This window comes from Anabrus simplex, chromosome 13 (assembly GCF_040414725.1).
Source record: "Anabrus simplex isolate iqAnaSimp1 chromosome 13, ASM4041472v1, whole genome shotgun sequence".
Taxonomy (NCBI): domain Eukaryota; kingdom Metazoa; phylum Arthropoda; class Insecta; order Orthoptera; family Tettigoniidae; genus Anabrus; species Anabrus simplex.
In genome coordinates, this window is record NC_090277.1 from 100,023,845 (window position 1) to 100,047,907 (window position 24,063).

Sequence of the window (24,063 nt, forward strand, 5' to 3'; positions counted from 1 at the left end):
CTACAAGTTTTACTCTGATGGAAGTTGTTTGAAAACTAGCAATGTAAACTCAGACGAGATACAATAAACGTCAATTCTTCAGCTTCGAGACCCGAGCTTCAAATTCCGTCACAATGCTGTAAACACATTTACACAGCTAACATTGGACATCACATTCAAAGTACAGTACATTTTTCCGTTAAATATATAACCAAAACATGACCTTAAGCAACTAAAATTACTTAAATATGGACAAAACGTTTTTTTAAATTGGTAAAATATGAATTTATATGCCCTATAAAGTAAGGCTAAATTTGCTCAAATGTCAAATTCACACTTAGTTCCAACAAATTGCCAAATGGGAAGACTTGAAAAGAGTGACATTTCCTAAACACCTGAACTCTAGTAATCACCATATACTAATTGTAAAAAATTGTATTGACAGATGGACCCTTAATAGCCCTGTTTTCTCACAGGTTGTTCAATCATTAGTAGCCAATACCGATCCAATAAAAACTAAAAATGGTCAAGTTCATTAATACCTTACTTGGTAAGTCACTGTTCCCCATCTGATTACTATACTTCAAATTTCACCCGTGTTAGCTTTCTCACATTTTGGCATTTTTTAAATTAAAATAACTTTTTCTTTCTTTTCAGTTCTCCAAACATAGCAAAACCCTTTCATGTTGGCCACTTGAGATCTACAATAATTGGAAACTTCATTGCTAAACTTCACGAATATCTGTCTTGCAGTGTGACAAAAATTAATTATCTTGGAGATTGGGGAACTCAGTTTGGAATGCTCAAAGTTGGCTTAGACATATCGAACTACACAGAGGAGATGATCAGGCAGAACCCCATCCAACTTCTGTTCGAAGCCTATGTTAAGGCTAACAAAGCTGCCGAAACAGATCCTGAGATTAGTGCTCGGGCTAGAAGGATATTCCAGCAAATGGAGCAGGGTAGCTTGGGTGACATGGAAAAATGGCAGGCATACAGAGGATATACAGTGAACGAATTGCAAAATCTGTACAGGAGGTTAGGAGTAGAGTTCACCCAGTATGACTGGGAATCTATGTACGGTGCTAATGACGTCAAGTCAGTATTAAATCTCCTGCAGGGCAGTAACATCTTAAAGCAAAAGGCAGACGGTAAGCAGGTGGTAGAGTTGAGCGACAAGCTTCAGGTCCCGGTGATGAAGAGCGACGGTTCCACGTTGTACCTAGTCAGAGATATCGCCGCTGCCATAGACCGGTACGAGAAGCTGGAGTTTGACGAGATGTTGTACATCGTCGATAATGCCCAGAGCGATCACTTCGTGGCCTTGTTTGGCGTCCTCAGGAAAATGGCAGTGCCGTGGGCCAACTCCCTCAAACATATCAAGTTCGGAAGAGTGCGAGGAATGAGCACTCGCAAAGGGAACGTTGTGTTTCTGAAAGATATCTTGGATGAAACTAGGAGTATTATGAAGAGGAAGCAACAGGAATCACCTAGTATGTAAGTTTTTATTTTCTTATTACTAATTGCTGAGTGTGTTGTTAAGAAAACAGGGAACTAAACCAGAACCCGATTATTCGTGTGTTGCTTATCCTGTCTGTGATTTATTTTTGCATCTGAAAATAAAAATCGTAAAAATTAGTAAACGTACCATCAGGAGTATGGAATTTTGCCGATACATCTAGTTTAAGGTTACCAGATTTTTCTCAAAATTTTTGAGGATAATATTGACACAAGTAAAAACTAATTTTAACATACAGTTATAGTTAAAGAGATATAAATTTGGGCCCTTCCCACAGCTACAGATTCTGTGTGCTGTCGACGTGTTTGGTGGCCTCAAGGCTGAACCTTGCATTCAAACAAATGTAACTGCGAGAAGTTTCCAGGTTCTTTGGAAGCAAATTGCTCTCTGGTGACACTGTTGGTGTTTTCTCAACAAAATTCATTTGCCATTTGCTGCCCAAGACTACTTTGGTGTAAAAAGAACATCGAAATTGACCACAGGAATCCTAGATGGCTTCGGATTAATATACCTTCACACGGTACCCAAGACCATATTATTATTGTTGTTGTTGTTGTTGTTCCAGGGTTTCCGTGGCTCACAGAGGAATAGGAAGTGCCTGGGTTAAATGGTTAGACAAGGAATTACTTAGAACAGCATTTAACATAAATTTGGAAATTTTATTTCTTTCCTTTTTTAAAATTGAGAGATAGAAAATCTGAATGAATAACAATCAATAGAACAGGTTATTAACAAGCTCGTCAGCTCTAACAATATCGGGGACTTCGAAGTCCGAACATCAGGTATCAAAACTTAAGGTATTTACAAGTTGTTAAATTTTCATAGACAAGAGCATAATTGCTCTTAACAGTTAGAATATTTTACAACAGCAAAATTTGCTCCTCGTAGTTAGATTACACAGGAGTCTGAGCTCCAAAATACCCTAGTCTAGCCTCGCAGAGGCACTCGGGTTTCTTTTGATGCACTGCAATTACACTAAGCAACCCATCGGGTGACCCCGCTTTAGTGTGTTCATCAATTGCTCCACAATAACAGTAACATTAAGCACTGTTCCTAAAGGGAACCAAAATGCAGAAACAGTTACACAATAAACAGGGGCATGATTGTCCATACTACATACTACAATAGTAAAAAGAAAAGGGTGGCACATACCAGTCATGAACAAAAGGCAAGGAGGCAAAACACCTGCACTCCTTATAGAAATTATGGCCCAATGATATAGAGGCTAATTCTATACTACAGGGTGTGACTAAATGAGGAACATTGAAAGCCGAGACAAGATTTACAGAATTTTCAGGTTAAAAACGTAAGTCACCCAGTGCAAGATTGAATGGGAAACAGAGGCTCATCAGTCTTTGTTCTCTTACATTACATATTTCCCCGTAGGGAATAGAAACAGAGTCCTCACACTTTGCCGATAATCCTACATTGAAACCACCAGTTTACAGTATTACATTAAAAGAAGAAAGGTTGAAGCCTGCCCCTCCAACTACCCGCAGGCGCTATCATATATCTAGGTAAGTTGTGCCATTACCTTGTGTCGCTGGATCTTCTTCAAGCAGGCCTCGCCCCTGCCTCCTGGGCTTCTGTCAAGTCGCACTTCCAAGCACTGGAGCAATTCAGACAAGACGGCCCTATCTTATAGTTCAATAAGGGAAAGCTTCCAGAACTCTTTGCTGATAGGCTACACATACCCTTGGTTTTGATAGGCTAGAGAACATATTTACAAGCCTCTGATAGGTAGATTACAGTCGAGAAGGAACCAGCCGAAGTATTGACAACTTCGGTACATTAAAAAAATCCTCAGAAAAAGGTTTACCAATTGTTGGTTTTTTAGTCCAGTAGAGGGAGCAAACAAATCAATGGGAGAGTCATCTAACTGTAGGAGACAAAATTCTTGGGAGTTTAAAATAGTACAAGTATGATGGATGAGTTCTCCACCTAATCAATACTTTATTTTACGTAGTGTCAATATTATTTACATAAAAAGACAGTACTGGTTTTGACCTGTAAATAGGTCATCTTCAGCTGCTAGAGAACCTATTTAATAGCGACTGTACAGAATAAATACTGCTAAAATTAAAATTAAACAAGGATGCCATTAAATAAACATGAATGCCACTATTACTTAATTACAGTTTTGGGGTTAAGGGGCTATTTTCAAAAATTACAGATACAATTGTTATTACTATAGTAGAGTCCCACAAACTCAATCTAATGTGGACAAAAGGGTGTCAAGGTTAATGGAATAAGGGGTGGGTTATTCACAACTCATGATGGTTTACTACATGTTACTTTAATGAAAGTACTACCATAATACAGGACACAGAAAAGTATAACATACCCTAAAATTGTCAAGAATTACAATTAAAAAGAAAATTACAAAATTGAAGAAATGATCAGTTCTTTGTAGGAAAATATATCTCGATGCTTGACTGTCTCTCGCACGCATTTCATACCATGCAGCTTCATTGTGTAAACCAAAGCAAACCCCATGGCACTACAGCCCTTGAAGGGCCTTGGCCTACCAAGCGACCGCTGCTCAGCCCGAAGGCGTACAGATTACGAGGTGTCGTGTGTGGTCAGCACGACAAATCCTCTCGGTCGTTAATCTTGGCTTTCTAGACCGGGGCCGCTATCTCACCATCAGATAGCTTCTCAATTCTAATCTCGTAGGCTGAGTGGACCTCGAACCAGCCCTCAGGTCCAGGTAAAAATCCCTGACCTGGCCGGGAATCGAACCCGGGGTCTCTGGGTAAGAGGCAAGCACGCTACCCCTCACCTCGGGGCTGGCTAGCTTCGTCGTGTAGGTGACGAGAAACAAGCCTTCCATAGTAGATGCACCTTGAGTGGCCTGTAGTCCTTCACAGTTAGTTATCTTTTTTAACTTTCCCCTTGTCTTCTGATTCATCTCCATTTCTATTTTAGTTTGTTGTGAATAACCCACCCATTATTCCGTAAAACGCGACATTTTGTAAACTCGACACCCTCTCAGTCCATGTTTGTTCATTCATCCTGTCCCGTTCATTCACAAACATCACCACCAGTAACATCTTTGCAGCCTGGAATTTTCTTCATTAAGTCCACTGTTTCACCATTTCCTGTCTTCTCCCTGCTTTCTTGAAACACATTTCCTGAATGGTCCAGCATCTTTCTCCAGGAATGAACGAGGCTTATATACTCAATTTCATTACAAGATTCAAATATCCACCCCACTACGGCCAGCATGTCTAATTTCTTTAGTTTATCAATCATATCAAACCCTTCCTCCACGGCTAATACAAGAGAAGATAGAAGTTTACATCTGTATTTCTTCTTCACTGCTTCAAAAAAAGGAAAAATTGCAGGGCTGAGTGGTTCAGATGGTTGAGGTGCTGGTCTTCTAACCCCAACTTGGTGAGTTCAATCCTGGCTCAGTCTGGTGGTATTTGAAGGTGCTCTAATAAATAATTCTTGTGTTGACAGATTTACTGGCACGTTAACGAACTCCTCTGAGACTAAATTCTGGCACCTTGGCGTCTCCGAAAATCGTAAAAGTAGTTAGTGGGATGTAAAGCCAATATTATTATTATTATTATTATTATTATTATTATTATTATTATTACTATTGTTATTATTATTTATTTCCAAAATCCCCTGTTTCATTGGATGACACACCAGTCATGTTAGGAGGGAGAAACATGGCTGTTATATCTTGACAAGTGAAAGTCATTTATTGATTCAAAATATATATTGCCTGTCAAATTGTCGGATTGTATGGAATGTCGAGTTAGTGGGAATCTGCTATATTATTCTGTCAGACATATTCAGGAAACACCTGTGTCAGGCTGTGGATCATTGACCTGCATTCACTTCTTACATCTACCTAGAGGTACGGGATATGTGCTTCACTTCTAAGGTACTCCTTATATCTTTGTTCTGATCCGTTTTGATGCTTCGTGCAGACTGTTATTACGGTGGGCTCGCCACACCTGAAGGCATTTTATACCTGACTGCCAGGTTTCAATGAGGCCACCCCTAATCTGGAGAACACTCTCTGGCTGCTGGCTCCTCTGCCCCTTTCGATATTCAGGTTATTTACTGCCACCCAACACTCAACATTGAGCCGCTGCCTGTACGGTCTACTTGACCCCATAGCAGGTATTATTATTTTGCAATGTTATCAATATCCTATCAAATGTTACGGGGTAGGAAAGTTAGTTGAAGGAATTAGTTTGTTCTACTGGCTTATTATTCGGTAGAATTTTACAGGAAACTGGTTCTTTTTCTTTGGAAGCAACTGTTTTTGTTTTTCTGCTGATGTTTACATATATTCTGCAGCTATTGTATTATAGTCTGTGTTAAATGGTAAGCATTTTGTCCCAGAGAGGCTACGCAAAATTGCCCAACCAAGCAACTGCTATATTGTGTTTTCTGTCCCACTATGGATAGGTAATCTGCTTTAAATATTACTTATGCCAGGCCAAAATATTTTAATGTCATACAAACAGCCTCAAAGGAAACAGCTCCCTATTTGACACAGACAATAACATGCTGTACAGAACATATAGATTTATTTTTTTAAGTATCTGATTTTTCCTATATTGTTACTTATTGATGCTTGCAGCAACAAAAACCAACCTCCTGGAATCAACATCTGATGTTTTGGGGATATCTGCCATCATAATTAATGATTTAAAGCAGAGAAGACAGAGAGATTATGAGTTTGATTGGAACAAGGCTACACAGGTAATAACTGGTATTTATATAAAAGTGTAGTATTCTTTCTACTCTGTTTTATTACAGTTGGCTTTACTTCGCATAGACACAGATAGGTATTATAGCAATGATGGGATAGGAATAGGCTAGGAGTGCGAAGGAAGAAAACGTGGCCTTAATTAAGGTACAGCCTGGTGTGAAAATGGGAAACCACTGAAAACCATCTTCGGGGCTACCGACAGTGGGGTTCAAACCCACTATCTCCCGAATGTAAGCTCACAGTTGCAGATAGCTATCTGTGCTGGTGCAACGTAAAAGCAACTTATCAAAGGGTAGAGAAGGCTCCACCTATTCAGTACTATTAGTTTAATATAGTGTTTAATATAATATAGTGGACTATACACTATATATAGGACACTATATTAAACTAATAGTGTTGAATAGATGGACCCTTCTCTACCCTTTGATGGTGATCAATTGTCATTACGGACCATAATGAAATTCTTAACACTTATGAAAGTAAAAGCAACTTGTTAAAAAAAAAAAAAAAAAAAAAAAAAAGTTGCAAGACTTGGTCGACCTCCTGACACGACATACCAGTCAAAGCAGTATAGTCTGTGTAAAGTATGATCCACAGTAAATGATGGTATATGAATGATTATACTATATTACATTTTAATAATTTTCTCTAATTACATTTCTGTCTTAAACTTAAATAAAAATGTTACTTTATTTGAGAATAATATGTAAAATCATATGAGTGTGCTATGGGATTTAGAATTACTCCTCTAGTGTGTTGCATGTTGAAAAAGGTAATGCTGTTCTATAATAATAGTTGTATATATGTATTAAAATTTCATTTCATTTATTGCATTTTTTATATCAGCTATCATATTAAATAAATTGTAGTTCGAATCATCTCGTTCTGTAGGTACAAGGTGACACTGGAGTGAGACTCCAGTACACTCACTGTCGATTGTGGAGTCTGGAGAAGAACTGCCGAGCTGTACTTCCTGTGGAGTGTGACCCGTCAGTATTACAGGAGCCTGAAGTCACTCTTCTAGTACAGGAGATTGCTAGGTAGGTTTGTATTCCAACAAGTTGTCCCACAACATTTTTACCACCACCTTAACAGAATAGAAGAACGTATCAAACTTTTGGCCGATGTAAAACCATACTGAAACGAGCACTGCAAAGTTATATTTGAGAAAAATGAAGTTGAAATTCCAAACCAAAGCCCATGGGGCAACAGTCCCGAAGGGCCTTTGCAGAGACCGCTGCTCAGCCCGAAGGCCTGGAGTTTACGAGGTGTCGTGTGGTCCATATGACTAATCCTCTCGGCTGTTACTCTTGACTTTCTAGACCGGGAATGCTATCTCACTGTCGTATAGCTTCTAAATTGTAATCGTGTAGGCTGAGTAGACCTTGAATTCCAGGTTAAAATCCCTGACCTGGCCAGGAATTGAACCCAGGGTCTCTGGACAAGGAAGTTGAAATTCGGCCTTGAGTAAAAAAAAAAATTGGTGTTCTTTGAAAAGCAAAATTGACAAAGTATACTAAAAAGACTGGTAAATTAAAAATTAAACATACGGACATATTTAAAACATAAAATACTTAACTGTTTTTCTTCTAAAAAAAAAGAAAAAAAAAGAAGACTAAAAGCCGATACTTTTGGTGTTCTCTAAAGCAGTAGAATCTACGTAAGAAGAAAGTGAAGGAACATTTTGGCTTCAAAGAACACCAAAGGAACTGGTTGTTTTTAATGTTTTAGATCCAAACTTCAATTATTGTAATAAGATGTGTTCATGTGTTTTATTTTTGATTTAAGTGTCTTTCTACTCTTTTAATTTTAACTTGTCTCTTTCATTTTGGCTGAAGAAAAATAACAACATTGCCATTAAAACGTGGGTTCTCTTCTATTACAGCGGCCCCGGTCGGATGTGTATCAAGCCCGACATCTCACTTCAGCCTAAGTTCCCAAGCTCTAAATTCCTCTTCTGCCTTCAATCAATCAATACTGATCTGCATTTAGGGCAGTTGCCCAGGTGGCAGATCCCCTATCTGTTGTTTTCCTAGCCTTTTCCTAAATGATTTCAAAGAAATTGGAAATTTATTAAACGTCTCCCTTGGTAAGTTATTCCAATCCCTAACTCCCCTTCCTATAAATGAATATTTACCCCAGTTTGTCCTCTTGAATTCCAACTTTATCTTCATATTGTGATCTTTCCTACTTTTATAAACGCCACTCAAACTTATTCGTCTACTAATGTCATTCCACGCCATCTCTCCGCTGACAGCTAGGAACATGCCACTTAGTCGAGCAGCTCTTCTTCTTTCTCTCAATTCTTCCCAACCCAAACTTTGCAACATTTTTGTAACGCTACCCTTTTGTCGGAAATCGCCCAGAACAAATCGAGCTGCTTTTCTTTGGATTTTTTCCAATTCTTGAATCAGGTAATACTGGTGAGGGTCCCATACACTGGAACCATACTCTAGTTGGGGTCTTACCAGAGACTTATATGCCCTCTCCTTTACATCCTTACTACAACCCCTAAACACCCTCATAACCATGTGCAGAGATCTGTACCCTTTATTTACAATCCCATTTATGTGATTACCCCAATGAAGGTCTTTCATCATATTAACACCTAGATACTTAAAATGATCCCCAACAGGAACTTTCACCTTGAATCACCCTTAAAAATCCTATGATGTCTTTATCATAGGTTTTTAATGTCCCATAACCAAAACGAGTTGAAATAAATGTTTGAGAATTTTAACATTTTCTTAACGCATAATGCGGGTTTTGCCCTATAGCAAATTATGTTAAATCAAATATAAAATTTTATTGCTCTTATGGATATTTTTCGGGACTAGAAATTTCTTCCGTTAAATGCGGGTTTACGCTAAATCGAGGTTACACTGTATTATAAATGAATAGTTGTACAATATTGAACAGGTGGATGTATTCTTCTTTTCCCCCTTCCAGTCTTCTGGGTCAGGTTGTGAATCAAGGACCTCCACAAATTTCTCTCTCTCTCCAGCACTCCCTTCCTTCCTCCTCCTACTTTTACTCCTCCCTTCTCTATGCTCTCCTTCACCCTATCCATCCATCTCGTTCTCGGCCTTCTCTGTTGTCTTCCTGTAAACGGATGGATATATAAACTAAATTTTCTTGTGGAAATTCATTGATATCAAATCAACATTCGCCTAATGTCCATTCATGTATTTTGTAAGCAAGTTGAATCCTCTATAAGCCCTAGAGGTGCAGTACATAATGATTTTTCTTATGCTAGAGAGTGAATGGAATTAATCTTGTTTGGGAATTTGTCAAAGTTTCCCAGAATTTGTTCCTTTCTATTCACAAGGATTCAGCAATGAGACTCCAGTGCGTGAAGTTATCATATTCACAAAGACGCACACACAAGATGCTGTCACTTGTGTACACTGTTTTATTTACAAGTTATATACACATTAATCGTTGCACATCAAATGAACCACCATCTTGAACTCAATCGACTGCCGCATTAGCATGTCAACCAACTACGGAACACTTCACATCAAATGTGGTACCAACACAACATAACCACTTTAACGGCAAAACCACAGCACGAGTTCACATACTTAACTAAACAACCCAAGACTGTCCTTTTATATACCTTGCCTGGCCAGGCTTCCAGAAAAGTTTGACACAACATGCTTTCTCGTATCTTCTCGAGTCTCCAATAACTTATATACAGATGAAGAGAACATTCTGGAAAACTACAGTGACAAAGATGCATTGATTTGCACAACATTAAATCGGCTTTATACATCACATTTACTGATAATAATAAATGATGTACTATTATCTTACATTAAATAAAGTCGTATTAATATACATACACCAGATGTATTGTGACATAACTTCACATGTTCTGTTACACAAGACATATCATACAACACACACATAATAAATGATACAACCACAATTTATACCAAATAAAGTCTGTACTGACAACATCTCGTACATAACTACATTAATAATAATAATAATAATAATAATAATAATAATAATATAGACGTAAACAACTTCATGAATTGAAATACCAGTGTATATAGCCACACCTCACAAGTCATAAAATAATAAAAAAAATTGACTCAAAACAAACTGTTCTCTAGCCCCAGCATTTGATTCTCCATTCCACTGGTTTATGGGGTCAAAATGTAAGTATGTCTGGTAACTGATCAACCCAGTTTGATGCATTTTATTCAAATAGGTTTTTCAGGGAATAGTTTTGTGATAAAAGTTGTCCTCTTCCAGGGTAACTTCAGCCATGTCAAGAACATACAGGAAAACATTACGCGGACACGGGTATTGTAATTACAATCCTGTTTACTTCAAGAATGCTTTAGAAGAGATTAATAGCCACAATAACAATAAACGGGGAAGTTTATCCCGACAGGGAGGGAAAAGACTGTTCCCATTTTTCAATGATAAATAGACGGATATCTGTTGACATGGACGATGCACATTTAAGAACTTGATTGATGGCTCAGATATTTTCTAACTTAGAAGAGAGTGTATTATGAAAACAGTCTACAAGATTGCTTCTTTTCCAATCTCCTTTTCTCTCCATGCAGTTGGGCTTTATGATTTTTATACCTTTTATTTATCTTTTGTTCCATTACGAATATTTATGCAATGCAACATGTAATTTATAATATCATACAATGCTTGTACACTTAGGCTAAATAAACTAGTTTCTTCTTTGAGGAAAATGTGAATTTGATCACTATACTTCCGTTTCTCCACAAATCGTTTTAATTTGTTTGTGATTGTTGATACTGGGTGTTCTGCAGGTTTTAAAAAAACATTTACAGTGGCCAAAGTAACACTACATCGAAGAAAACTTTGTTTCTTGAGTTATTTTTATGGCAGCCGAAGTTAGCCCAGAACATTAACTCCGGCCACTCTTTTGATAATCATAATTCATTACTGAATAATAATTTGAATTATGTTCTTATTTAGTAATGAAGAACAAACATGGCAGAACTTATATTATTTTTTTCAGAAAATTAGAGGGAATATTTCACATTTTAATTTTAAAAATATACAAGAAAGTGGCTGAAGTTACCCTGTTTTACGGTATCGTAATTCATACAACAAACATGTACGTGAAGACATAATTATTTAAATGTCTCATTGCATGAAGTAAGAACCAGTGCATATTTTCAATTGTGATGAAATCTGACATTTTTATGTTCTTGTAAGCTCTTTTAGGGCTACGGGACAGATGTAGCTATCAGCTTGCAATCGCGAGATAGTGGTTTCAAATCCCATTTTCGCACCAGGCAAATGCTGGGGCTGTACATTAATTGAGGCCTCAGTCGCCTCCTTCCCACTCCCATCCCCATCGTCGCGATAAGACCTGTGTCGGTGTGACTTAAATTAGATTGTATACATTCCATCTAGACATTGATACCCAAGCCAAGAGATTTGTTTTAGTGAAGGAGATGCTTGGAGAAGATAACGGGGTTGGTGGCCATGGCGTATACTGGGAACTGTTCCGGCATTTGCCTTAGTGCAGGAGAATGGAAAACCACGGAAAACCATTTTCAGGACAGCAACGGTGGGGACCAGCCCCTGTCTATCTCCTGAATAGAGACGTAGAGTCGTGACCACCCCTCTTATGCTCAGTTGGACAGACACAGTGCAGAACTGTCAGACCATGGGCCAGCTGTGGCCATTTATGGGCTGAAAGCTACTCTGATACCGCCGACCCTCTCCCAGAAAATCCAGAACGTGTAGCAGCCCTACTCCAAAGGCTACAATAGAGTAGGCGAGCGACTCCATGCTGCTCATTTTGACTACCAGCCTCTGTTTAACAAGGAGAATCTCCCTTCAGACTTTGATTGTCCTTGAAAGACTTGGGTTCCGCTCAATCAAGTTAGAACATTTCATGGAAGATGTGAATCACTATACCGTACGCGATAATTCCCAGAACCAGTCTGTTCAACACATTACTTTTGAATGTGACAAGGTAGCATTCAATGGTTCTGTTAAGAACTTTGTCGTTTTATCTAACGAGGCCCAGTAGTAGATGGAAAGGCTCAATGTTGCATTTTAATTTTGCATCTTATGATCCCTCACCTTTAATGTTTCATTATATTTATATTTCTTGAATAATATGTACGTATGCCATAAGATAAATAACAAAATCCTTTTTAATCTTTCTACTAGATTTGAAGAAGTTTTAAGAAGGTCTTATGCAGAACTGGAAGCATGCATCCTAGTCAACTATCTCTTCCAGCTGTGGTAAGTAACTGGACGTGTGTTCATCATCTGAGTCAACAATGTAACTACACCATACTTTTGGTATGGAGATAGATATAATTGAAAATGAATTTGAAATTTACACACTTGCTTAAGCTATTAACCCATTCACATACCATTTAACTGAACTTATTTATGCCTTGGTGTACCATTTATTTTCATTACTTTACATGATATTATTACAGACACTGAAAAAACATGCTTTACAGCAACTTAATGAGAGGAAATATCCAAACTATTGTCAGATGTACTTTGTGAAGTCTTTATATGTATGGTAGATCATAAAACAGTCATATACGCGCAGATTCCTTCCTCAGACCCTGTGTCACACAGACTTTGCCTCTCAGTGATGGGATACTTTCTTCGTTGTTGGGGGGTATTTTGGTTGGAAAGTGTCCCCATTGCCTCCCCCGAAGTCTCAGTGCTGTATCCCCACGGCTTGTGTGTCCTCATTTTGGATAGTCAGGCAAGGTCACACTTGCCAACAGCTGTTCAGCCAAATTGATCCAGAAGCTGGTAAAGCCTACTCGCTTCTTGTCAGGGTTGAGGAGGCGATGAATGATGTTGGAATTCAGAAGTGTCATGTCTAGCATGTAGAAGTATATATTTTTGTATCCTTTTACGTACTTCCTCATCAAGAGGAATGATGTGAGTCTCTGGTCATGGGAATAAACACCACCCATTCCACAGTTGTAATCAACAACTGAACTTATTTTTTCCATCATACTTTACCACTTCAAGGTAATCTGGCCTTCATTTCATCCAAGATACAGGAAACCAGTGTTCCTTTTCATATGACATTACTCTATTGATATCCTCGGCAACTGACACAAGACATTTCTTGCATAAGCATTTGTCTCATTGGTTAGATGTTCCCAAAAGTCTGCTGTAAGAAATTCGCTCACAACTTGCAGTTTGTTCGGGCATTGTCCTAGGTGACTTTGAACAACGCTATTTATTTCACCAGTTGCAATGCATGAGTATTACTCACGTGCTCCCAGTTCCATTCTCTATCGTGTAAAATATGATTTGGAGCCATTGTTGTGGCATCAGTTGTAGCCCTAGAATTGTGACATATTTGACAGCAAAACAGCACTTTGTTTACCCCTACCAACTCTCGCGTCACTATCACAGGAACTACTTTCACTACTTTCATTTCCACTAAATGGTTATGTGAACGAATTGGATCCACGAAAAGTCACTGTAATATTTGTCCCAATTGGAAGATAAATATTGGTTTTACTGAAATAAAGTGTAAAATCTGCGGTAAATTGGGAAATACCATCGTTACTAGAGAAATATGTACACGTACTTATGGGCTGTAGTCAGGACTCCCTTATATTGCATTCCGCTGCTCGTGCCGTCTTCTGTTTCTTTCTTGAGGTCCAGGGCTAGAACCGACGAATGGGAGTGCTATGTCTGTGAATTCTCATTATCTTTGTCCATATGACTAGCCCGGGCAGTTCAAACAGCAAAATAGCATGGTCCCTGGACCAATAAATAATTACTTTTTTGTTGAAAGGAAAATAGCATGGTCCCTGAACCAATAAATATATCACTTAATGAATGAGTTAGGGCACAAAACAAATGAATAACATGAAGAAAACACCTATTTAATTCAAACAACTTCAGTGAGTAAAGACATCACACACAAAAGTGTTAGAGAAACAAAACACATACAGAAGCGCTGCGACGTAGCATAAAAAATAGTTGTCAGGTACTATAGTACGTACCCATACTATTCTCTCCAAATAAAATATTTCATAGTATTTCTTAATTTACTGCAGATTTTACACTTTGGCTCATCACCATTAATGACCTTTGACAGGAAATCTGGATCAGTTTCAAGGTGTTGTTCCGAAACAAGACATGTTTCAGCTCAAAATTTTTTTTTGGATTGTCAATCAGAACCCGAGGAACAAACTTGGCAGCAACCCTTTTCATTCTCAAATCTTCCGTTAAAATTTGCTGAACCGAGCTCCAAGATAACCCACTAATCTCTGACAGTTGATCAATTGTCTGTTGATGGTCTGCAAGAACAAACTCTCAAATTTTTTCAACATTTTTGTCGATTCGAGCAGTTGATGGATGTCTAGAACGAAGTTTGTCATCAATCGACACGTCGCCATTTTTAAACCGAGCAAACCACTCGTACACTTGAGTTTTCCCCATAGCGTCATCTTTGTAAGCTGTTTTCAACAGTAAAACAGTTTCAGCAGCATTTTTACCGAGTAGAAAACAAAATTTCACAGATGCAAGATGTTCACTTAGACTTTCCATCATAAAAAATGAAACGAACAAAAAGAGCGCTAGCATAAACAATCGCTGCAGATGAATAGAACAAGCCAGGTCGACAACACAGGCGGTGCTATACTACAAGCCTAACAGCAGAAATGCATACTACACAAGCTTCACCCACGGCAGTGTTATTCCTATATAAATGGGGCAAACTTTCCTCCCCAGAATGTAGCTGTGGTGCCCCTAAGCAAACAGTTTGCCAATAGTGGAACATTGCCCCCTGAGTGCTTATCAGGGTAGCCCAAAAGACTTTCTTGACCCAAATCCTTCTTGTATAGACTATTTGCAGAGTTTGATGGTGAAATTGTAACCTACATAGTGTATTGTATATTTAATTCGTGATTGAAGTTTTTATTTTTAATGTCATACTCTAAATAAATAAATTGGGTACCCCTTCGTAAATCAAACGATGAATACGGGAAAACGACTGTTTTGGGAATGATGCATCAAGGTCCTACTGTATTCAATTTTCAGTTGTTCCTTTTTATTTACAGTATTTATTTATTTATTTATTTATTTATTCCAATTTATTTATTTATTTATTTATTTATTTCAATTGACTTATTTCAATTGACTTATTTCAATTGACTTATTCCAATTGACTTATTTCTTTGTTGTAGCAACCTGATCAACCGTGCCTTCAAAGTGTTGCCAGTGAAACATGAGGAGAGTCACATAGCCTCACAGAGGCTCATGCTGTTTCACTCTGCCAGACTGGTGCTGAATCAAGGAATGAGGATCCTAGGTCTTCGTCCTCTCCAAGAGATGTAGATACCTAGAAATAGGTTTGTGCTGTGAGCAGCAGTGTATCGTTTGGTGTTCCTGCCAACATAAGAAGAGGTAGTAAATGAGTGGTAGCTGAGTAGTAATAGGGAATGCATTTGAATGGTCCTTAAGTTCCTGTAAATTACTGTTCCCGGTATCAGATAACTTGGGAGGCAATGAATATGACTGAAACAAAGAAACTGGACAAAACTTTAATTTATACTTCATCATCATCATCATCATCGTCCAGCTTGTGCTCGGTTGGGATGTGTACGACACCTTTCCATCTTCCTCTATCCGACCACCATTGTTCCTCCTTAATTGTTTTCCAGTCCAGGTTTCTTCTAATTATACTATTCTTGATCGTTTTCAACCACTTTAGTCTTCCCCTTCCCCCTCCTATCTGGGTCCCACCATCCGCTTCGGCATCATCTAAGAAGAGTAAAAATACATCTAAAGGACTAGCGAAATCCTTCTGTGGTCTTGATTGTTCATTAAAAGGAATCATCTGAAATACCGTGTGGCCTCCGGAGAGGCCTGGTTCAGGTCTTTTTAATTTGATGCCCATAGGCGACCTGCACGTCGTGATGGGGATGAAATGATGATGAAGGCGGCACATGCACCCAGTCCCTGTGACGGGAAATTAACCAATTATGATTAAAATTCTCGACCCTCTTGGGAATCGAACCCGGGTCTCTTGTGAGCAAAGGCCAGCACGCTAACCACTTAGCCATCGAGCCGGACAAGGAATCTTCTGCTTGCTATGAACAGTTTGCAACTCGCACAACACCCACTCGATGTCGTTGTAAGCAGACGTTGCATGTCTTCAGGAGGCAAAAACTCTTCTTGGGCATATTCTGCGTCACTTTCTGCACTATCAGAACCATTAGCAAAACTGCCTATACTACTTTCTTCCTTACCGGGTGAGTTTGCCGTGCAGTTAGGGGCGTGCAGCTGTGAGCTGGCATCCGGGAGATAGTGGGTTCGAATCTCACTGTTGGCAGCCCTTAAGATGGTTTTCCATGGTTTCCCATTTTCACTCCAAGCTTATGCTTATTGACCTTATCGAAAGGCCACACTGATTCCTTCCAAATCCTTGCACCCGCACCTATATCTCTGAGCTGATACCTGTTGCTTAACTCAATAAATTTAGCATAAACATGAGCATATTTGCATTTTCTAAATTGACGACAAAGGAATGATACCAGTGAGCATTTAGCAAGGAGTAAATAGGAAATACATGTTCAAGAAAAGTATTGATTTATTTGTAAAATTTCAACATTAGAAAATAAGAAATCACCCTTTTTACAATATCTATAATACTAGACTCTTGTAGTCTATACATTTGCCTTGAGAATATTTCCTGCAGGGTAGGTGAAACCTGGCACCATCACTTCACAACCCTGCAGCGAGTGCCTTGGGATTGTAGTGTCAAGCGCTAGTAAACAAATTGTCGTACAGTCTGTTGGCTAAAATGAGTACCAGAAGTACGCAAGCTTCTAGTACTGCTCTGGCCATCTGATCAAAACCATACGGTGAACGTTTCTGTGGGGCCATAGCGGCACCTTTGGGTGCTAGAATTTTTGCTGTATTAGTACGCATACTGAACACTTCAGTGAAATATCACTTCAAATATTGTTTTTCTTCTGATTTACTACACGCTCAGTAGAAAGAAAGCTTTGGCCACCGGGCCATTTCTATGTATCTGTCCTAGAAGTTAACGTGTTAATTAAATTATCATCATTTTAGAGTTCCAGTTTTCCGGGTACTGTTGGCGAGTTTTTTCCACTCTGAGATATGATCTATTGTTAATAACGTCCTCCAGTGTCCTTCCTCGATCTTCAAGGCCCATCTTAAGGATGTCCATCCAGTAGGTTTTTGATCATCGTGCCACATCTGTCTCCAAGTTAACATAAGCTGTCCTTGTTGGCTCCATCCTCATTATGTGCCCAAACCACCCCAATATGGACATGCTGACCCGATCTAACAATCTTCTTTAGTTACTGTTTTCTTCCCACACCTGTGGGGTCGCGGGTGTGAACTGTTACATAAAATCAGCTTCATGGTCCGTATCGCACTTCAATAGATTCACAATTAAGTATTTATTTTCCACCTAGTCGATACAATGATTGCTTAAGGCAATTTTTAATGGTCAAAAGTGGTACATGTTTCGTATATTATCAACATCTTCAGCCACATAACACTGTTTAGATGAAAAATGTATAAAATTGACAAAGTAATGCTTTAGAGGAAGTGTCCTTAATAATAATTACGAAACATGAAACATGTACCACTTTTGACCATTAAAAATTGCCTTAAGCAATCATTGTATCGACTAGGTGGAAAATAAATACTTAGGTGTGAACTGTGTCGCACATGTGGATTTGGCCCTGTTTTACAGCGGGATGCCCTTCCTGACGCCAATCCTATATGGAGGGATGTAATCACTATTGCGTGTTTCTGTGGAGGTTGGTCATGTGGTATATTGTCTGAATATGATGAGAGTGTTGGGACGGACACATACACCCAGTCTCCGAGCCAGAAGAAGTAATCAGAAGCGATTAAAATCCCTGACCCGGCCGGGACTCTCTGAACCAAAGGCCAGTACGCTGACCATTCAACCAACGAGTCGGACCTGACTCGATTTAACAATGATGTCTCAATACCAGCTTTCTTTCTAACAATGTCATTCTTTAATGAACATACATTTTCGTGGCTCATTGTATTAACGTAAAGAAATAAATGCTGGATTAAATTGATAGATAAATAAATAAATAAATGTACATAGTGGCTTTAATCCAGTATTCATTTATTTCTTTACATAGTCATTCTTTAATTTGTCCAGTTAGTTTCTTTTTTTTGAATCGTGGACCTCAGGAACTTCAACTCAGATGCCTTCAATCTTGAGTGCAGTGAAGGTGCAGGTTTCGATACCATAGGTTATTGGTATGAAGTACTGATTCAACATCACCAGCTTGGTACTTTGGGATCCCAGAGGGTGAAAAAACATTGGTCTTGCATATAATTTTACAGAATTTATTCCACCTACTCAATACTGTACAATAATTGCAATGTCTATAAATACATTACAATATGTTAACAAGGGACTAGTTTCGACCCTATGTGGGTCATCAGCCTAAATAAAATACACTTTTGATTTGCCGATGTCCTAAAATAAAATTGCAGTGTGAAAATAAAAATGAAAAGAGTGAACTGTGTATATGGAGCGGTAATATACCGTATTTACGCGAATAATCCCCGCCACCGAATAATCCCGCACCCTAACTTTAGGTAGGCTTATTTTGAAAAAAAATAAATGTCAACATTGAGGCAAAAAAAAACGCATCCCAATTACATGCCTCAAATTTTTAAAAAAATGTGTAGGTATTTACGCGAATAATACCTGCCACTGAATAATCCCGCACCCTAAATTTAGGAAGGCTGATTTTGGAAAAAAAAAAAAAGCCAACATCGACGCAAATAAAACCCGCACCCCAATTTCGTGCCTCAAATTAAAAAAAAAAAATGCGGATATTATTCGCATAAATACGGTACATAAAAAATGGTGGAGTGGCACAGTGGAAGGCATCTATCAACATTTCATCCACTCCACCATTTTATATGTATATTACTGCAACACATACACAGTTCACTCTTTTAATTTTTATTTTCACAATGTAATTTTGTTTTAGGACATCGTAAAATCAAAAGTGTATTTTATTTAGGCTGATGATAACCACACAGGGTTGTAACTAGTCCCTTGATAACATATTGTAATGTATTTATAGACTTTGCAATTATTGTACTGTATTGAGTAGGTGGAATAAACTTGGTAAAATTATATCATCTTAATTCAATACAGAACCAATAATGAAATTCATAACCTTGAACATTGGTCCTGTGCGAAATGTCAGTCTGTATGAGATAAAAGTAGTTGGCTTAAAGACGTGGTCATAATATGGAAAAGATGCACCATAGATGGTTGACTCTCTGGTTATCTGATACACAGTCGAGCAGTTGTAGGATTAAGCTCCACACTTGGTGATCACTAGAGCTCGGAAGTTGAAGACATAAAAACTGTCAAAAGGGATGTAAAATGTGATCGAAACTCATTCATAGTTTTAGTTTCAATGACGTATTTAACTCTTTCGCTGCACTAATTTTCAGCAGAACACTTACAGAAAAATGTATTTTTTTTTGGTATTTTCCAAATGAACTGAAACTTTATTTTTTTTCAACGTGACATTGAACACCATTGCATCATTTTTAACTCAACTTTGGCAAACTAGCAGTGACATTTGACTTTGAAATACACATTACTCTGATACATCTCCGAACATGGAACTGGACACATTCCAGGCTGTCCTGGGCAATTCTTACAAAAAATACTGTCTGTTTTCTCTTGCACAGTTCCTTTCTTTTCTTTGAACATTTTTGTGGTAATATGGAACAAGCAACACAATTATGTTTGTGACTCTTGTCCTGCTGCTCCCCAAGAAAGTGCCTCTCAGTCAGGCACGCTTGAGGTATGTAATCGGAAGTTCTTCCTCGTTTCGTCGGCGGACTTCGCTGATACTCTTGTAGAAGTCCCATTATGACTGAATTTCTGAAGTCAGGAGCACTAATTGCCCTCCTTTAAAGCTTATTGTACAATATTCTTTCATTGGTGCAGTTTCAATGTCATCACAAATATCCCACTAGACCGATAAAAAATGAAGATCTTCCTCGTTGGCCCTTTCTTCCGAACAGTCTGAATCAGAATCGGCCACTAAAAGCTAGAAGATTTCTTCACTTCCGTTACTAATGTTCTGCGCACTCATAGCTACTGAGTGAAGCCTGCTATCGGCCAGACAGCTGACAGGGATGTTGGTGGGCGGGCGTGCGGGTGAAAGATAACAAATAAACATAGGTCCAGTATTGGCGGCAAAGTTTTCAAACAATGCTTAGTACAAAGTTAATACATGACTATGGATGTTTGTATTATTAAATGGGCCTTTATTGAAGAAGCGCGTGGAAGTTATAGCAGGAGAGTACCAAGTCGACAAAAGTCGACTTGCGCAGCGAAAGAGTTAATGTTTGCAAAATTCTGGTGATATATAGCATACAATGCAAACAATATGAGTAAAATACTTCTTTCAGACATTATATATTTCTAGATTAACATAATTAGAAAAAAAGGAATTAAGTGTTTGTTAAAAAAGTACGTGCAGAATTTATAATGAAATGTTTTTCCACCTAGAATGAATTCAGCAAACCCACAATGGCCATCTTGGAGAAAGAAATTGAAATTGTTACAGCTGGAATCATATTTGGCTTAGGGTTACATAAATTAGAATTTAGAAACCGTACCTCACTTGTCTTTGCAGAATATCAAAATAGTCATCTCCAGGTTCTTAGGTGTAAAGTATCGTCGGATTTCAGACAGTACATTGCGAAACATCAAAAAACATCTCTCCACATCAGCAGACATTCAGGGTTCATACTTGAAGCAACTGATATCTTCCTTTTCAAAAACATTCACATCAAAATGTCCTCCTTTCAATGTATCACTTATCTTGCACATAATTTGATACCCCTGTTTTGTTTTCAGGCTGTAGTTTTCATTTTTAAATTTAATTTCATCTTCTTTCTTGTAAGACACCCCCTGTGGGTGGGGGCCGCAGACGAGGAATGCACCCACGGTATCCCTTGCCTGTCGTAAGAGGGGACTAAAAGGGGTGACCAAGGGATGATCAAATTAGAACCATGAAACTCCTTGTGGTTAGTACCATCATGCAGGGAACACCATGGATCGCTTTTACTTGCACGTAGTACCACTATGTTAGGTACCATGTAGGTTTGTGATTAATAGCGAACGAGAGTGAGACGGCTTTTACAGTACCTGTGATTAGTAGCACTATGTGAGCGACAACATGGGATAGTACGTGTCCCTGTGGTTAGTACACTTAGGTGATGAACACCATAGGTTTGCGTTGCCTGTCAGTGGCGCCGCAATGTGCGAAACACAGTAGGTCTGTAATACATGTGCGAATTTCATTACCTGTGAGTAGTACCATAATGTGTGGAATACCGCGAGTCTACGCTGCTCTTGATTAGTACCGCAACAAGACAAATACCATGGTTGTACTTTTCTAGCAATAAGTACCATTATGAGGGGCCGCTGACTTGGATTTTGGATACCTTTCGACTACAAGCTTCATCGGTTCAGTATCATGCTCTAGAAGCAGTCCCTTGGTCAGTAATACTATTGTTTTACACCAGCTTCTGTGCATGTGAGGCACTGTGGGTCGCTTCCGCTGATCGTTTTAAAGTGATATCCATCCATTCATTCTTCGTCCTCACATTTTGAATTGTGGTCAGTGGAGGATTTTGGGTTTTTAATTTGGCATTTCATTTTGTCTCATTTCGTACCATTAGGGGCTGATGACCTAGATGTTAGGCTCCCTTTAAACAACAAGCATCAATCAATCTTTCTTGTAAGACATGGTTCAAATAATGTATTTACTAGAGAAAAGATGTTTGAGGTGATGGATGAACTAATGCTGATTCGAATTGAGAATGGGCTTGTAAAAATGTAGTCGAAAGAAAGATAATGTTGGAAAAAAAAAGAGGCGCTAAGACCTAAAAAAAAAAGGATAAAGGACCAGTAAGCCGAAAAAGGACAAATAAAATCTATCTCCTGGCCTACAATGACCCAAAGTGAATATATGATTATATTATGTTGGTCCTCGTCTTTGGATACTCGACGAGAGAAAAAGAAGGATTTTTCCACAACTTCTGAGCCTAGTGATCACTGTTTGACAACGTGTGTTGTAAAACACATGAAAGGGAGCAGCTAATCCAAACAAGGCTCAGTGTATGTAGCTGGGCCTGAACTAAGTCAAGATATAGTTAAGTCTCTAGTTTTTGATAGCCTAGACTTTAAACTAGAATTGTTTTATTTATACACTGACTTTCTGCTCACAGCTCAAATAAAGTACCAATTTTATAAGAATTTGTTGAAAATGCATTAAATGCAGTATTAGTAGGATATTAGCAGTAACTGTGAAATTTTGAGAATAAATGCTTCTGTTTTGTGCTGGAAAGTGTATTTTATTTCATCCAATGCCATAGCCTTGTGTATGTAGGGGAAAATATTTTTCTCAGTCGATACTCGTATCAGAGATCGCTCTCAGTGCCTTTTACCACCATTCATATAGGACAGTTCCGTTGATGACTTAGTTGGCCAATTGTCGCATGGAACAGGCGGTCACACATAAGAGTGTGGAGGGTGGAGGGCGTGATTGGATTTGGCAAAGCTTCTTTCACAATCTCAATGACATACTTCTTCTACATGAAATATCAACAATGAATCCTTGTATTGAATAAAATGAAGTAGGAGTCCACTTTCCAATACTGTTCAGTACTCATAAGCAGAATATATTTACATATTTATTAACAGTAAATGTTTCCTCCTCATGAGGGACATCCCCAGCTGTAAGAAGATTGAGCACAAGAAGACAAAATACGCAATAAAAATAGTTAACTAAAACGAATGTATAACATGCACTTATCGAAGGAACAGCTGCCTCTGTGGGTCAGCGGTAGAGTGTCGGCCTCCGGATCCCAAGATAGCGGGTTCAAACCCGGCAGAGGTAGTCGGATTTTTGAAGGGCAGAAAAAAAGTCCATTCGACACTCCATGTCGTACGATGTCGGCATGTAAAAGATCTCTGGTGACACATTTGGTGTTTACCCGACAAAATTAATTAAATCTCAGCCGTAGACGCCCAAGAGAGTTTCGGTTTACTCGGCCTACCATCTAGTGGGCCTAGAGTAAAACGGAACGTCGAAATTGATGAGCAGACAGCCAGATGGCGTCAAATCGAAATGTCTGCACACGGTAGCTGAGGCCATACTATTATTATTATTATTATTATTATTATTATTGAAGGAACACTGTGGAATGGAGAAGGCCCGTGGTCGGCTACTTGCATATTTGGCACAGACAACATTCAGCTCAGTCTACCTGCAGGCCCTACTCCAATAAATATACCTTTGATAATTAACAGTCAGCCTTGTCAATACTTGGAGTTGTTTAATTATTTTTTTATCACCTCACTCACCGTACATGTTTCAAGGATCTTGCTCTCTTCTTCCTCAGCATTTTTTTTTCTCAATCATCTCTTGGACCTCTTTACTTATTATTACACATCAAACACCAAAGTTCTAAATATCTCTTAACAGAAATCTATTATGAGTCGTAATTAAAATAAAATATATCCTAAAGGTCATAAAAGAACACTGAAAAAAATGAAATGGCGTATGGCTTTTAGTGCCGGGAGTGTCAGAGGACAGGTTCGGCTCGCCAAAGGCAGGTCTTTTGATTTGATGCCCATAGACGACCTGCACATCATGACGAGGATGAAGACGACACATATACCCAGCCCCTGTGCCAGGGAAGTTAACCAATTAAGGTTAGAATTCCCAACCCTGCCAGGAATCGAGCC

The 24,063-nt window shown here is 38.6% G+C and overlaps 1 protein-coding gene across 1 annotated transcript in view; it reads left to right on the forward strand.

The window, feature by feature from the left end:
• Positions 1-22,652, forward strand: part of ArgRS-m (arginyl-tRNA synthetase, mitochondrial) — a 41,093-nt gene extending 18,441 nt beyond the window's left edge. Inside the window, exons 3-8 of the mRNA XM_068229973.1 lie at positions 637-1,472; positions 6,105-6,226; positions 7,128-7,276; positions 12,420-12,494; positions 15,431-17,609; positions 17,934-22,652. Coding sequence (XP_068086074.1) covers positions 637-1,472; positions 6,105-6,226; positions 7,128-7,276; positions 12,420-12,494; positions 15,431-15,581 — 1,333 coding nt within the window. The 3' untranslated portion in view covers positions 15,582-17,609; positions 17,934-22,652. The remainder of the gene's footprint in view (positions 1-636; positions 1,473-6,104; positions 6,227-7,127; positions 7,277-12,419; positions 12,495-15,430; positions 17,610-17,933) is intronic.
• Positions 22,653-24,063: the final 1,411 nt, after the last annotated feature.